Source organism: Diuraphis noxia, unplaced genomic scaffold (genome assembly GCF_037042655.1).
Source record: "Diuraphis noxia isolate RWA-SAM2 unplaced genomic scaffold, SU_Dnox_SAM2 contig0003, whole genome shotgun sequence".
Lineage (NCBI taxonomy): Eukaryota > Metazoa > Arthropoda > Insecta > Hemiptera > Aphididae > Diuraphis > Diuraphis noxia.
The window spans coordinates 54,279,090-54,296,833 of record NW_028301713.1 but is presented as its reverse complement, the minus strand read 5'-3'; the positions used below and the strand labels follow the sequence as shown (position 1 = coordinate 54,296,833).

Genomic DNA, 17,744 nt, shown 5'->3' with positions numbered 1-17,744 from the left:
ATCGTCTCTAAAAACAATACACATTTAGAACTGTGCACCAACTATCTATTAAAAATATAAATTACTTTTTCATTAAAACAAAAAAACGTCACGGTGACAAGACATACAAAACCGTATTCCGTGAAAATCATGCAATATTGCGATATATGTCACAATATAGAAATTATAGTTTTTTTAATTCAATTTTTATGATTTATGAATAAACGCCGTTTATATCATTGTCATTATTATTTTTTTATTTTTGAAAAATTCCTTATTTAAAAAAGAAAGTAAAAAAAAAAATCTAATAAGATAGGATTATGTATAAATATTAGTTCTATAATATTTATCGAAAATATGCAAAAATAAGACTTCAGATTCAGGAAAGAACTTTGTTTGCATGCAAAACAGTATACGTAAAAAAAAAATAGTGTTACTCTAATCTCCGTGATAGTTTATATACATACAAAAGTATCCATGTATAACTTATATATTTTATATGTATGTAAGATATCACAATACATGACTTCCGCAATTTAAACTCAATTTTAGGTAAATGTTGACAAACAATAATTGAGGCCCTAAAAAAAAACCTGCCTAGGCCTTTCATATCCCAGGCCGGCACTGCTTTCTCCTCACCACAAAATCAGAAATAAATTAAACATACGAGGATATTTCGCAAACATTGAGACACATATTGTGTATTTGCAGTGTTAGTACAATTGATCGTGATATCATTATTTATGACATGTTACCGTCATTCGTGTAATCATGTTTATGAACTGTGTATAAAAACTATCAGTTATATCTTTGATGTCGGAGCCAGAACGCTTGATAATTATTATAAATGGTTGAAAGGTGTTAAACGATTCCCTGGTATCGGTTATTATTTCATTAATATTGTTCAATGCCTTTGCGTAAAAAATGTCATTGATGCAGTTTACGAATGGTTGGTCTACATCACGTATTACACATATTTTTGACCAAACATAAACATATGACTAGAGGTTTTTCGCGACGATACTTTCGATACTTGAAATAGGTATCATTTTCCCACTCACCAGCCAGAATACAGATAGCATTCCATACCAATATACCATTGTACATTTGATGCATCGGTTGAAATACGTAGATACCCAACTAGCAGCAGTGAGGTTCTCTTTCAAATCGGATATTGCTTTCGGCGCAAATACGTTTTTTATTATTGCCTCTGTTTTTGTACGTGCGCATCTAAATTTCGAGTCAAAGCACGATTGCGGATTAGTTTGGATGCACAATTGTTTGAACGAAAAACTGTGATTTTCTTGAACGGTATGGACGTATGGAAAGTCCAAACTCCTTTTGCTGCTGCAATTTCAAAATCTTAAGAAGTTGGTGAGTTAACATTTTTGAAATATCTTTGCAAAGAAAAGCTTGCTGCTGCAGCGAGGTCAGCATTTTTTGGTTTTTCAGATCTTAAATGTTCTACATCTACATCACTCCCATCCCCTGTGTGATACAGTCAGACAGACAATTGTTTAGAACATTTTTCACAAAGTAAATCAGATGGGCAAATGTCTCTTACTTTTATAAATGTATATCCCTCTTGGAGAGCTTTATTAAATACACACTAACGTTTCGGCATCTCGAATTTATAAATGCACAAGAACTCAGCACAAATTATTCAATAGTTATATTACTTAATATATTTATACGATTTAAAATACCACATAATAAAATTATAATAAACTTATAAGCAAGAAAATTCAAAACAGTTGATGGTTACTTTATTTATTTTTTTTTTTTTTTATTAAATTAAAGTGTTTCTGACATACGAGGTCATCAAACTTATTGATATAATGAAGAATTTTTAACATCATGAAGTTGTTAAGCGTCAATTTATTACAATATATATTACAGTAAATTACAAAGATGAATAAATAAATAATAAAATACCTATGACATTATAATATTAGTTAATCTAAGTGTATTTTTATTTTTTTATTTTTTGTAAATCTTATTGGTGTTGAGAAAGGGCATGATGAGGATGAGAAAAAATTATTCTATTTAAAATAAATGAATAAAAATTTTGATGGCTATTAAAAAATTAGTGATTGAGTTACATATTTTCGTGTATATTTCGGTTATTTTAAGTGGATATTTGCATGAATATATCCTATAATTTACGTGCAATAATAAGTCCCGAACCTTATTTATTAACTACAGACACTACAGTAGATGACAGTAGAAACTGGAAAAATATTTCAAAAAAGTAATAGATAATATATAATAATGCATGTAATTATGAGGTGGAGGAGGCTTTAGCCTGCAAGTAATTTATTTTACTTATTCTATTATTTTTACTTCAACTCTGGTTTTCTGAAAAATTCCTGTTTTTCCTAATATTGTTTTTTTCCTTTCTGTATATTTTTAAAAGTTTTAGGAATCCTTCAGTTTTGAACCTTGCTAAAAGTATCCACTATAAATCCGATTTGCTATCATATGCTATCCTCAAAGTTAAAGACTTAACCATAATCGAAAGTTAATGATGAGTCAGACTTGAAAAAATATGAAGAAAACACACATCAGCCGATAGCTATGGTCAGAATCTATTGAACAGTAAAAATAATATAGGAGATAAATGTGATCATATTTAATCATTTTCTCAAGTGTTCGCGTTTATAACGTACCGATTTTTCGTAACGATACGGAACAATAATACACCTAAGGCGAATAGCAACGTCGCCGCTGAAACGATAGCAACGCCACTGCAACAGGAAAAAGTGGAGGTGGTAAATAATAGCGACCGACCACGGTTACCGATGCGGCCACCGATGTTCCGGGCGTCGACAGACTTTTTCTGTACATCACACTCGTACCCGCCGTCGCCACCCACGGTCACTACGATACGTTGAAGCTGGTCAAGGACGTTGGCCGTGGTCGCAGAGGTCGGCTCGCATATGATCTCGTGTTGTGACAAGGACGTGACGTGGCAACCACCCTTCGAATTCCGGAACCGGACGTCCACGTCGCTGGCCACGTAGCCCTGGCCCAACGAAGACGATGAATGACCACTGTTAATGACGACGGTACCGTTGCGGATTTCGAAATCAACGTAATCGGGATCGGCATAGACGGAAAACGGACTGCGGGCGGTGGTCGCCGACAACCGTTGCTGCTGTTGGTGCTGCAACATCACCGGCAATTCCAATTCACGACCATCACCACAATCCCGCGCCCGGACACCGAAATTCAGATGCACTGCAGTTGTGGCTACGTCGACGGCAGACGACGTGCGTCGCATGTCCGGTGACCGGCACACCATATACGTGTCATTCACCACCCGGCAGCTGGTGGTGTGCTGGTATTTGGCTTCGTCACTGTCGTGCACGTACAGCTGTGCGTCTGCCAAACAGGAAAAACGGACGCCGCGGACCGGCACCGAGGTGCCACCCGAAACGGTGCCGCCGAACGTCTGTCCCGCGTCCAACGCCGCCTCGCCGATCGTACACAGAGTCCACGAAGCGGGACTCTGGACGTACTTGATGGGACCACCGTCGAATTGAACTTTCACTCGGGCCGACGATGCGTTATTGTTGTTATGACGGACGGCCGCGGCGGTCCGACAGACGATTGTGTGTCGGTCACGTGACACAATGTCACATGTCATGAGCACAGTTTCGCCGACTTCTGTTTCGCTGACGTTAGCTACGACAGATACGCGCACGGCGTTGCCGATATCCAGGAATCGACCGCGTACCGTCAACGTGACGCCGCCGGAAATAGAACCGCAGATCGGACGCACGCTCGTTGTCTCGGGTTCGACGAAATCGATCGTTTCTGAAGAACTGAGCGCGAACCTCATATTCTGCGATGGCCGTGCTGACGACGACGAAGACGCGTATACGACTTCGACCGGGCCAGTGGCGGCTGCGGCGGTGTTGACCGACGACTGCAGCAAAGAACAAGTTATCGTTCGGTCATCGTACGTCACCGGATCTTCGCAGCGTCGTCCGGCCACGGCCACCGTTACAGTTCTGTTCTCAGACAACATCCGGTGATGGTTCCGGACGGTTATCGTTATTGTAATTGTTCCGTTGCCAGTCCGCGGCGCGTATAGAGGCCGAACCGACAGGATGCTGATCTCGGCGCACCGTATGCGCACCACGTCGTCGCTGTCGGCGAACAGAAATTTCTTATCTCCGTCCACGTTCCGCCTATCGTAGATTAGATATGACCCTGTACACGGGTTGCTCGTCGGACACCATTTTAAGTAATGCTTGTAGCCTTCGTCGTTCCACAGGCACGTCGCACAGTCGTCAGCAGTAGTGGCCGCAGACGTCTGCACGCAGTCACGGTCGTAAATGGTGTAGTAGTGGTCAGCGTCATTGTCAAACTGCAGTTTTTTGTCGCCAAACATGATGTAAATGTAGGAGATCAAAGCTCTCGCACCGTCCGCAAAGTACGACCATGGAGTACGTATCGGCGCACATACGATTGAGTCGTCGACCACCGATCCCCGGAAGTCGCAGGACTCGATACAGCACGTGATCGTACTGCTATTGAAGAACGACGTGACTGCACCCTTCACGTCGTTTGATATTCTGACCGTGTATTTAAAAGACGCACCGACTACGGACGATTTGTTGACCACCGTGAACCGTGGACAGTGCATTTCGTTGTGAACTGTTAGATTTTCATTTGGTGTTTGCAACAATTTAGTGTTTATGCACACCTGCCGGTCGATGGACCAGCTGCACAAAGATTTGTTCGTACATCGCGTGCATGTATTTGAGTCCAGGCAATCGATTTCATTTATCAAATCAACTTCTAATATTGAATTTGCATGCAACATGAATGTAAATACCTGGAGAAGCAATAGAAATAAGAACAGTTATTTAAGTAAATAATATTATTATAAATAAAAAAGTAAATTTTTTCTGAGTAAATAAACGATATTATTTACATTCCTAGAGAGAAATCAACACACTCAAACTCAAGCTGTACCACCTGCACCCCACAGAAGTGGACATGATACGCTACGATCACACCCGAGAGAAACACCTTCATATGCCGAAGCCATCACAGCAAAATACACCACCATCCGATCAACTTCTCCAAATCGTTATAAGTTTTCTTAACGAGCTAAAATTAATCCTAAACCCTCTCCTAGCTGCTCTAATATCCCTAATAAATAAATTTCCACTCCTCATCACTTCCACTCCTTAATTAACACACGTATCACATATCTTCTGATCATCCATACCATATCCTAATAATGAATTCTAAATTCTAAATTGTATATAAACTTGTAATAACATGTATTATGTTGACACATTTTAAATATAATAATAAATAAAAATAAAAAATTTATATTCCTATATAGGTACTCACAAAATTTTTTAATAATTATTATTCATTTTTAACAGTTTTGAATGTTTTGATGGATTACAATAAACTTTATGGCTTGTTGACAACAACCTAACCCACAACAAGTTGTTGTGGTGTGGAGAGGTGACCACTCTGGTTCTTAATCTTAATGGCAAAACCTTTACTACTAATTCACGTATTTCAAACCAACCGTATCCTACCTCACAGTTAAAAAAATCTACTAAAAATAACCAACCGCGGATGGTCTATGTTGCCACAGATTAATTAATACAAAATAAAAACAAATATGAATATGAAATATTATTAAATACATGATTATTTTTAATTTTCATCTATTATTGTAAAATTTGTACATAATTAATGCTGTATGCATAATTTATTGAATTAAATATTATTATATTTTAAAAGCATGAGGAGACTGATGATGGTTTATTCCACGCGATACTACTGCTGCAGGATTTAATTTAAAATGTAGATCAATTTATTCATCATTCCGTTCAAAATGCCCCCCTTAAAGTATTTGAAAATAAATCGCATTTAAAAAAAAAGTTTAACAAATGTATTTAAAATAATTATAAAAAAAACGTAATGATATAAATGTATGACATTGCATACGGGCAATATGGGCCTCACAAGAACATGCTCTGTGGGGCCCATGTCTCATTATCTTCTAGAAGAATAAATAAATATTTAAAATACATATTATATATTATATATACTTACCATTGCAATTACAAGTAAAATGCCTTTAATTGAAAAAGGGACCCAATTGTATTCATTTTGCCTAGAACTTTTACAGTCTTCCATGTTGTTTTAAATGTGTGATGTAACCCTATAAAAAGAAACAGTTATAGTTTTATATTTTTAATTGAAATCTATTACAATTATCATAATAGTTTTATGAACCTGCATGTTATTAAGTAAATTATTGTATATTGTGTACAAAGCTGTACCTACCAATATAATAATATAGTATATATTTTATAAATGTATAAATGTATAATGTGAATTTTTTGGTATATATATTTTTAAAAATTTATGTCAATTGGCAATTTAAAAAAAACACATAATATAATATAAATTAAAATAACAATATAAATAATTATAATTAGGTAAAAATAGAGTCAATAGAGATGCAAAACTAAACTAATTTCATGGCAGACAGGCAGGGGATTAATGGTATTATTAGCTTTAAGAAACATTCCACGAGTAAGTACAAATGCACCAACTAAGAGAATGGGACTTTTCAGCGCTGAAGTTTGGCGATATGTCTTCGACGATGTCCGTTTTGGCGCGTGACCATTTCGGCGAAAATTAATAGTAAAAAAAATTGTAATATAATTTAAAAATGTATTATAAAATATGATAATAAGTAATCTTGAGTCTCAAATACTTAAATTCAACCAATTAATGTAACCTTATATCAGCGTTTCCCAACCTTTTTGCAATGGCGACCCATAAATTTAATCTTTATTAGGTACGCGACCCCCTCTCCCTTCTAAAAAAAGTATGCCGTAATTAAATAAGATTTTTACTATAATCCATTTTATCATTGAGTTTTCTTATAAAATACCGCGTTTTGTACCGCTCGTTGCTCAACTGCATATTATGGATTATGGACAAACGACCGAGACCGATCGCATCGACTAGTCACAAGTCATTAGCACATTTACCAATAAGATAAAAAAATTCCAGAATCGTAATAACATTACGTCATTTATTCTATAATACATTAATACTAGTTATTTTATACTATTTATCAATTTACGACTAAAATAACTGTAATCGTAACCGCGAGTCGCCACCCATGGTTTGGGAAACGCTGCCTTATATGACACTGTACCAAAATATAAAACATGTAAACCTTTTTTATAAAATAATTAATGTCAATAATCTTTGTTTTGTGACTATCATTCAAATAATTATAAAAAAAAAAAGTAATTTTAAATCATCAATAAATAAATTCCCAAGTCAAAATAATTATAATTATTTATATCTATTTAATAGTAAAGATCAAATGTTTAACCATCACACGCCAACGGCATCGCCATACTGTAAGACAGTGTTAAAGACATAAGTAAATTGCTGTACGGTATCGTCGAAACAGACATTGTCGAAGTGTCCGCGCCAAAATATCCTGAAATCGCCAACTAATAACTTCTATATTAATTTTTAATTTGAAAGGCTCATAAATTATGAACCAAGCAATGGAGATTTGGGTTTATTGGCTTATAATTATAAAAAAAATAATAATTTTTCACAGTGTAAACCAATTTATGGAGCAGGATTTCACTGGATTATGAAAACTATATGAGGGGTTATCCCTTCAGAATTAGCCATACCAAATATCAATACCACCATACCCCATTAACAGCAACAACAATATAAAGTCCCTACAGGTTAAAAATCACGATTCCACATAGTAATTCGTTTATTATGTACCTTATGCCCCTTATGGTCTTCCTACTATATAAATATATTATAATACAAATGGAAGTAGTTACTATATAGGTATCTAGGGAAACTAGATTGTTACTGACTAGTGACTGTTATTATGACAAATTATTATTGGATTTTAAAGTAGACATACACTAAAAAAAACATTCAATATTGTAATAGTAAATTAAGCTTTAAATTTCGAAACATCTCTGCGTTTTTGCATGATCACAGTATTCACACAACTCTTGTGTAAATACTGTAAATTTAAAATTATATTTATTGACGACCATCCATAGAAAATATAAATTAAATTTGATACAAATTTTGATAAATGATTATACCTACCTAATAGTTAATAACGTACCTGTAGTGGATTAAGATCAGTTCGAACTATTTTTTTGAAAAATTTCTGAAACTCGTTTGAATAATTTAATTAAAATATTAGATGTTCTCATCTATTACGCTGAATCACTACAGACTTGAAAATAAGTAATATCGTTTTACAGTAGTATAGAATTTATTGGTTATGTTTTGTTACGAGTTATGATTTATGGGTACCTGGTATAATAATAACAGTATTATAGGTATTCTATATAAAATATTTATAGTTAAACATAATACAACTACGAAGAGATGTTTCAACAGAGAATACATCCATAAATCTATTAACTATAGATTCATAAAAGCTATATGCATTGTAAGCTAGAATAAAACAATGCATTAATACTACACGTAGTAGGTACTAGGTACATAACATGTTCAGTCTCAAACTAAATTACACATTAAATACGATGCAACATTTAAGTACTTATCTATATAGTGTATACCTACGCCAATCGCTTCCATCACACCTAGTTAATGAACACACACAATTCATCTATAATACTTTTTAAATGTTTTGTTCTATCGCAATATTATTAAGCGATCACTGTTGAAAAATCAAATTTTTCTACTCCTATTTTCTACATATTAAAATGTTATAGCTTAAACTGATTTCTGTATTGCTATATCGTCTTTTTAGTTTACTAAAATTTAAAACGTATACTGACTAAGACTTTTAGTAAAGAATATTTACGTAATGTTTCTCCTTTAATGTGTGTGTACACTAAAAAAAGGCGGGTAAATCGTGGATGTCGCCCTGCTGTAGGTACAGTAGGTTACAAGTGGGTAATGGATGTAATTAAATTTGAATCCTGCAATGATATTATATCATTGTATACGAAAAACGATTCTGAGCGAAGACGGTTTATCTGTATAGGATATATTATAGATTATTAAAATTTTTAAAATCTTAGATTCAAAAAGAACATTTTTTATGGATTTCTAGTTTAAAATAATTTGCGAATTTTCGTTATTTTCGTTATTTTTACATATGTTGTCAAAACTCAAACTTTGAATGCTTGTGAAAAAAAATTGTGACTACGCATTTCTTTTATTTTCCAATTGCTATTGTAAAAATATGATAGGAGCTATGTATTACATTTTCAAATCTTAGATATAAAAGGAACATTTTTTATGAATTTCTAACATAAAATAATTTATGAATTTTCGTGATTTTTACGCATGTTGTGAAAATTCAAACTTTGAATCCTTGTAAAAAAAAATTGTGACCATAAATTTATTTTATTTTTCAACTGCTATTGTTAAAATGTGTTAGAAGCCTTGTATTAAATTTTCAAGCTTTTCTACTGAACAAATATATTTTTATCGATATTTATACAAAAAAAAACTAAAAAAGCGGGTAAGTCGTGAATGTCGCTCTGTTGTACAGTTGTAGGTTACTGTAATGGATGGGATTAAATTTGAATGCAATGATAGGTATCAATGTATCATTGTATACGAAAAACGATTTTGAACGGAGATGATTTGTCAGTCTAGGATATATTATATTTAAATATTGTCATATATTCTATTTTGAAACAAATATTTTATTTTTCAATTAAGACGCATTTTGCATAAGGCACGGTTAATCAATTAGTGTAGTTATCATAATTCATAATACCTTATATTATCATAGATATACGAATACCTGGTTTGAGGATAAATCGTTATCATTACGCGATTTCATAAAAATTCAAAACTCAAACGCTCAAAACATTTTTCCTATAATGACACTTCAAATTTTCTCTATAGCCATTTGAAGCAAAACTTATGAAAAACTTGGTGTTAAAATGTATAACCCTAGATATAAGTACAAACAATATTATAAATTTTGAACTACAAAATAATTTGCAAATATTCATGGTTTTGACGAATTTTTGTCAATATTTGAAATTCAAATGCTAATAAAAATTTAATTTGAATTTCCGGTGGACATTTTTTTTCTGATAAAGATTGAAAAACTTGTAAGGAGCCTTGTATTAAATTTTCAAATCTTAGGTATAAAAGGAAAATTTTTTATGAATTTCTAGCATAAAATAATTTACGAATTTTTGTGATTTTTACATAATATGTTGTCAAAATTCAAACATTGAATGCTTATAAAAAAAAAACGGTGACTATGTATTTCTTTTATTTTTCAACTGCAATTGTAAAAATATATTATGAGCCTTGTATTAAATTTTCAAGCTTTTCTACCGAACAAATAAATTTTTATCGATATTTATAGAAAAAAAAAACTAAAAAAATTGAAAAATTAAAATGTCTGTCAACAGCTCAAAACAAATCTAAATATTTTGAAAATTGTATCAAATATATAAAATGCCTATATAAACATTAAGTCAAAATTTCAAGTATCTGCGGTCATTTGTTTTAGAGTTACACCAAAATAAGGAAATCGCTAAAAGTGAAAATCCAATGTTGTAAAAATTTAAATTTTAAATGCTCATAAAAATTTAATTTGAATTTCCGGTGGACTTTTTATTTGTGGTATAGATTGAAAAACTTGTAAGGAATCTTGTATTAAATTTTCAAATCTTAGATATAAAAGGAAAATTTTTTATGAAATTCTAGCTTAAAATAATTTGTGAATTTTCGTGTTTTTTACGTATTTTGTCAAAATTCAAACTTTGAATGCTTATAAAAATGAATTGTGATTATGAATTTATTTTATTTTTCAAATGCTTTTGTAACAATATGTTAAGACCCTTGTATTAAATTTTCAAGCTTTTCCGCCTAACAAATACATTTTTATCGATATTAATTTAAAAAAAACTAATAATGATCGAAAATTTAAAATGCCTATGAATAGTTCAACTTAAGTCGAAATTGTTTGAAAATTGCATGTTGGATAGAATTTACTTATATAAACATTCGGTAAAAATTTCATGTATCTATGGTCATTTGTTTTAAAATTACATCAAAAACCAAAATCGATTTTGTCGAAAAATGAGTGTGCGTAAAATTTCCCGTTTTCCCCTTAATTTTTAGTTTGTTTTTTTCGATTATTTCGAAAAGTATTTAGAATTTTTCACTTTTGACCCCTCAAAGTACCAACTAGATTCACTTTCTGATCGAACGAGGTACTGGAGTCAAAAATCGAAGCACTTTTACTGCCCCAAAACGTGATAAACAAAAAAAAACACATCATGGTAAAATCAATTTAGAAGTAATTAAACATGTTATGTATTATAAATAGTATTATTTTCATTAGCCAATAGGTATTATACTTTAAATCTAAGTGAAATAGTAATATATAAATATTTTACCAGATACCTGTACCGATAGCAAGACAACTTAAGTTTTTGAGCGTTTGAAGTTCAAATTTTTATAAAATGTAGGTATGCATAAAATAATACAATTTGTTTTTTGTTGTTCAAAATGTATTAATCAAAACAATTTGAAACGTTAAGCTGCTACCTACTTAAATTATCATTTTTTATAATCAATAACGCTATTTCAAAATGTTTTAACTAATTCTAAGCTATTTATGGGCATTACAATTTTTTTGTATAAACTCATAAAAAATAAGCATACCATTTTTTATAAGTTTAAATAATAAATACCTAGTTTAAATATCATAAAACTTGAAAATGTAACTTAAGTTCTCAAATGTTGTCTTATTGCTGTAAATAAATATCGAAAATGCTATTTTTAATTTTTATAAACAATGAAGCCATGAATTATAAAGGTAAAACTTACATCAACCAAAGCAGTGGTGATTTCAGAGGAGGGACACGTTCCCCGTGTCAATTTTCTAACGAAAACTGCGAGTATAAATGAAAATTCAGTTAATAAGAATAATACTTTAAACTATTAATTATTTTAATCATTATTTGCATTGAAATTGATAAACTAGGACTTTCAGCTTTAGTGCATGTCTTATCGATACCTATTTATAATTAAAAGTTATAACGATTAGCTATTAATTAAAATTACAATTATACAATTTAAATGTGCCTCCCAATCAAAATATCGAAATTCTGCCTCTGAACCAAAGATTATAGGTAGTGATTTTTCTAGATGTAATATTTGAAAGTGCAAGCTAAAAACCTAAAAAAAAAAAACGAAAAGCAAAGTCTCAACATCAAAAGTTCCCAAAACTGAAATGACTCAATTGTAATAATTTATTATAACAATAAATTGATATGTTTATTATGAACTCTTAACTATTTGTATTATAGGTACCTATTTACTTTTATTTTACCTTCTATAATCTGCATACAAAAATAGGTATATAATTATTATATTTATTTATTTATTGTATTAAATTATATTATAGCCTATAATAATTTAATACCTATAATTTATAGGTACCTATTGATTATTTTCTTATCATATTTATTTTAAAAAAATTAGGTCATATTTTATTAGTATAATATCATATAGTTCATAGCCAAGTAAATAATAACCTAATTATTTAGGCATGGTTTAGAAATAAAATATCACTTATCAACAAAAAACATTTAGGAAACCATGAAATATTATTCAAAAATTGTTTTATATTACAAATGAATGTTTAAGTATTCTAATGTCTGCTTTTAACACTATTTGTAGTAGATTGCATGTCACAGAAAATATACATATTTTTCATTCATGAATAATATTTGAAATTTCACAATCACTGTTCCCTATACAAAAATGATGCAGTAAGATTTCAGAAAATTGTTATTTAATTCTATAATCCTATATACATAGTACATACATATTATATTATGCGTGATTATAATTAAATTTTTTTTCTCAGGTTGAAAATAAACAGCAATCAAAGAATGAACTAGAATTAATTACTTATTTTAACGACAATAACAAATCAATAAATTGTTTAAATAATTATCAATCCATAAAAAAACTATTTATAAAATATAATACAAGTCTGTGTTCATCTGCTGCCGTTGAGCCTTTATTTTCATTTGCTAATTTTATGCACTCACTCAGTAGATCTAATCTATCAGAAAAAACATTAGAAAAATAAATTTTTCTTTAAGGTAATCAATATTTTATTCATAAAACATTTAATTTAAAAATTAACCATAACTCATAAGTCCATAACCAATTATACACATAAAGGAACTATATATAAGTACAAATTAAGATGTAATTTTTATGCAATCTATTAATTTTGATGTATTTATATTATATACTGATGTACTACTGTATTAGTTATAAAATTATAAATTTATGTGTATCTATTGACTTATTATATTATTTAATATAATTATGACTTTATTAGTCAGTGGCGTAGCCAGTGGGAGGGCTGAGGGGGCTGCAGCCCCCCCCCACCCCCGAAATGTTAATAAAATTTAAAAATTATTTCAATGGTCTACAATATTCACTCAAAAAGTCTTAAATTGTATTTGACTAATTTTAAATTGTCATCTTTATTTTGTTAGTTTTCTATAGCTTCGGCCGTGCTAATAGGTATTAATGCACCGCTGTGTAAAAAATTGATCAGCCCCCCCGAAAAAAATCCTGGCTACGCCACTGTTATAAGTATTTATGTATTGACAGTATAGTGAATTATGTAATAGACGTTTCAAGTTTAATAGTAAATAAAATTTGATTAGAAATATAAAAGTATCATGTATCATGATACTTTTTTTGAGTATCTTGCCCAACCCTGATTGTACTTCTCGAACCTACAGGACTTCAAGTTTTAGAAGTGTTTCAAACCGAATATAGCTGTGCAATAATTTCACATGAATATTATTAAATAAATAACCATATGGATGACTTTGTTATCTATAGGCAGTTGAAAGTTTCGTGTTTAGAATTCATGTATGAAAAAATGTGGCAATCCAAAAAATTATTAAAATTTAATACAATGTTTATAATAAATTGTCCTACATAGTTATAAATACTTATCATAAAAAAAAAAAAATCAAAAATCATTTGTTACAATATGGGTTTATAAGCATTTAAAGGTCAAATGTTTACGAATGTCAAAATCGTAAAAATTTGCATGCTATTTTAATTCATAAAATTGTTGATTTATATTTATACAATTTATTATAAAGTTCTCCATAAGTTTTTCTTCAAATAACTGAATAAAAAAACTCCAGTCAATATAGAAACATTTAGTGAGCTTATAAAATTTATATTTATATTGATATTTAATTTATATTAGATTCTATGGTTATGAGCGCTTTGTCTTATTGCTAATAGATTATATTATTTAATTCTTCTAGTTTTCTAATATCTTAAATCATCTATTTTTCGATTACATTAATATTTTACTCTATACTACCAAAATGTATTAACCTTGCCGTATGGAAATATGCAATCTGTCCAAAATCATACTTAACAATTAATTACTTGTACCAAATAATATATAGTGTAATTTATATATAGGTAATATAATATATCCTAGACTGTCTAATCATTTCCGTTCAGAATCGTTTTTGTATACAATGATACCTGTCATTGCATTCAAATTTAACATATCCATTATAGTGACCTACTCTCCATTTTTACTTTACAACAGAGCGATTCCCACCCACCCATTTTTTTTTTTTTAATTTAGTATAATTTCTATGAATCGTTTTACTGATCATCATTTACATGAACTATTGATGGTTACTATACATAAAGAAAAAGAAAATATGTTGATAATTGGATAATTATTGATATCAATCAATGTATGAAAGGGTAGGAAACAGTATACATTTATGTTGCAAATAATGACATACGTTGAGAAGAATATTTTTAAAATAAAATATTTAGTCAATTTATTTTTTACAATTTTTATATTTATTATTTTAGATATAACATTAACCGCAACTTTACACATTATTAATTTATATATAACTGTACACAATAGTCCGACAATGGTATCAACGTATATAGAAAAATATAGTTATTTTCTCCAATGAATCATCTTCATAACAATTATTATTTTGTAAATTCGAATTTTTTATAATACTTGTTTTATCAAGACACATTTCAATTTCATAAATGAAATTTAATTTTTAAATAGCATAGTCTCCATATTTAATGAAACGTGCTTTAAAAACTAATGTAGTTTATAAACAGACAATAATCAATTATATATTATAATTCAAATAAATATATTAACAAAATTAATTTGTCATAATCCCATTGTCAAAAAGAGAAGGGGCGAGCAAAGAATTAGGTCATTGATTTTTATTTTGTTAAGGAGACTAGCTTTAGTATAAAGTAAAACCAGATGTACAAAAGATAAATAAATTAAAATAAAACCCTTAACAAAAAAACACTGTATACAAATATTTGCAAACTTATAAATAATTGAATTTCAAAGGAAATAAATGAAAAATGGCTAAGTATTTAGAATTTTTTTCTTATTTATATAAATTTTTTATAACATGGTATCTACAATAAAATAAAAAAAAATAGAAGAATTTGTGTCGATTGATGAATATTGAGTTAACGCAGCCCATAGGTAAATGTTGTTACACTATTCAGCTGTTTCATCCTCATCAGAATCGTTTGTTGCAAGTGAAAGGAAAAATGAATTTAAAACTACAACAGCCATAGTTTTTGTTTCCAAGTCTTCATCAAATCCAGGTTTAAATTCATCTTCTTTTTTCCATAGTACAAATGATTCTTTACTTATAACACTATCTTGATAGAGCTTATGGAACAGTCTTAATACCATTCCTTGTATAAAAACAATGATATTAATAATAAATCTAAGATTAAACATTAGGTAACTAACCTCCAGGATGTTCAAGTGCAGCAGACATAATTTGAATGCCATATAGACATTGCACTTCTCTTGCCTGGATTTCAGGAACTGGAAGTGGTTCAGACCGAATATAACAGGTCAACAATTTCACATGAACATGATCAAAGAAATCTTCGTAAGAATGATTTGGTTCTAAATAATATTTAATAATTAAGTAACTATTTTACCATAATTTCAGAAGTGACTTACTTGAGCATACAATGACAATAGCTATGGTTAATGCTCGTACAAATTGAGGGCATTTTATTATTTCTGCACTGATATTATCCTTAATAATAAAAAAAAAACAAATTTAATGAAAATTAGTATCAACATGCGAAATATAAAATTCAATGCAATTATTAAGATTGGTTAGATCAATTTTTTACTTACACTTATCCAACTATGAAATATTTCGTACAATTTTTTACCTTCAGACATCTTCATTTTATCATACATAGCAATAGATAAGAGGAATACTCCAATTCTCTAAAATTTAATGTATTAAATGTTATAAAATTATAAATATAAATATTTAATAAAAAAGTAAATAAATAAATAAAATATAAAAATATAAATACAATAGAATAAAAAATATTCATACAATTTTTAAAAACTTACATCATTTTTATAAAATTTATTTATTTGGTTACTAGGCATAAATACATCAAGAGGAACATATTCTGACGTCCTCCACTTATTGTAAATCCACAATATACCACCTAGTTGCTGAAACAAAAAAAATTGTATTATTACAAATCAGGCAAACGGGGCATTATATAAGTTTATAATAACATATATTCAATATATCACAATAGGTAATAATTCAATAATTTATTGCTTAGTGTAGTATCAAGACACTGTGACAACTGCATGTATTGTCTTATAATTGCATAACATAGCAAATCTTTCATTCTGAATTATTTAATTTAGATATGAAAGAATATTATTGTCAACAGTTTATTTTTAAATTTTCATTTCAATGAAAACTAAAATGAATATTTTAAAATTATAATTAATAAACTAATAAATTTTAAAATACTTAGAGAACTTGCTTAAGAGTATAAAAAAAAAGACCTAAGAGGTTCACTAAATAATATTCTTACTTCTAAATTAAATAGATTAATATAAATCATAAAATAATTAGATGGAATATTCAGAAGTTATAACTATATTTATTATATATTTATAATATTTCTGAAGAAAGAAAATAGAATAATTAAAAAAAATAATTAAAAAAATTGCATGATCGTAAACCACCAATTAGTCCCACTCGGAATATAATAGGACAAATCACATAATAAACTACTACAAAATAATTAACACTTACTTCTTTAATATTTTGTGTTTCCTTGGATTTAAGAATTTTATTCAATACTTCTGTAAAAAATTTACTAGAATTTTCTGGTCGTATTGATGTACAAGAATCTTTTAAATTATTGAAATCAAAGGAAGCACTCTGTGATAATAATAATGGAGCTATAAAAAAAATTAATAATTAGGTATGTTAGCAAATTATGAATACTTGAATAAATAAAAAATTACCAGTAATGGCAGCAATATAGGAGAAAAATTGAGGATAATCCATCAAATAATCATTCCAATCTTTAAGGACAGCATCAATTCTTAAAATAAAATAAAAATACATATGAACTAAAATATTATAAATTATGAATAAAATATTACCCTCGAGTTATGGCCTCCATAGAAAGAATTTTTTTGGATAATAGTTCAGCAAAAATTTTCCCCGCCACTGTTGTTCGGGTAATTGGACTACTATCTAATGTTATAAGTGACATTGATTTCACAAACTCTTCATGCCTTGTGCGTATCACTGAAGTTTTATCTTCCGATAATGAATAAATAATATCCT

The 17,744-nt window shown here is 29.6% G+C and overlaps 2 protein-coding genes across 2 annotated transcripts in view; both read right to left on the bottom strand.

Annotated features, from left to right (window-relative positions):
- Positions 1-1,978: 1,978 nt before the first annotated feature.
- On the bottom strand, positions 1,979-11,924 carry LOC149057541 (plexin A3-like). The gene is made up of 3 exons (XM_089224605.1): positions 11,869-11,924; positions 6,073-6,181; positions 1,979-4,825 (listed from the first exon to the last, which is right to left on the bottom strand). The coding sequence occupies exons 2-3, from the start codon at positions 6,154-6,156 to the stop codon at positions 2,624-2,626; spliced, it is 2,286 nt and encodes a 761-aa protein (XP_089080731.1). The 5' UTR covers positions 6,157-6,181; positions 11,869-11,924; the 3' UTR covers positions 1,979-2,623.
- A 3,544-nt stretch (positions 11,925-15,468) lies between these two features.
- LOC107170719 (eukaryotic translation initiation factor 4 gamma 3-like) overlaps positions 15,469-17,744 on the bottom strand; it is a 29,346-nt gene continuing 27,070 nt past the window's right edge. Inside the window, exons 24-31 of the mRNA XM_089221901.1 lie at positions 17,558-17,742; positions 17,417-17,496; positions 17,202-17,350; positions 16,493-16,600; positions 16,265-16,360; positions 16,082-16,160; positions 15,863-16,024; positions 15,469-15,804 (exon numbers count right to left, since the gene is read on the bottom strand). Of these exons, the coding sequence (XP_089078027.1) occupies positions 15,602-15,804; positions 15,863-16,024; positions 16,082-16,160; positions 16,265-16,360; positions 16,493-16,600; positions 17,202-17,350; positions 17,417-17,496; positions 17,558-17,742 (1,062 nt within the window). The 3' untranslated portion in view covers positions 15,469-15,601. The remainder of the gene's footprint in view (positions 15,805-15,862; positions 16,025-16,081; positions 16,161-16,264; positions 16,361-16,492; positions 16,601-17,201; positions 17,351-17,416; positions 17,497-17,557; positions 17,743-17,744) is intronic.

Bases quoted from the DNA above. Each gene is read 5' to 3' on its own strand.
- LOC149057541 (XM_089224605.1), bottom strand. From the start codon at position 6,156: ATGGAAGACTGTAAAAGTTCTAGGCAAAATGAATACAATTGGGTCCCT. The intron at 4,826-6,072 runs GTAAGTATATAT...TTGCTTCTCCAG, and splicing joins TTTTACTTGTAATTGCAATG to GTATTTACATTCATGTTGCA.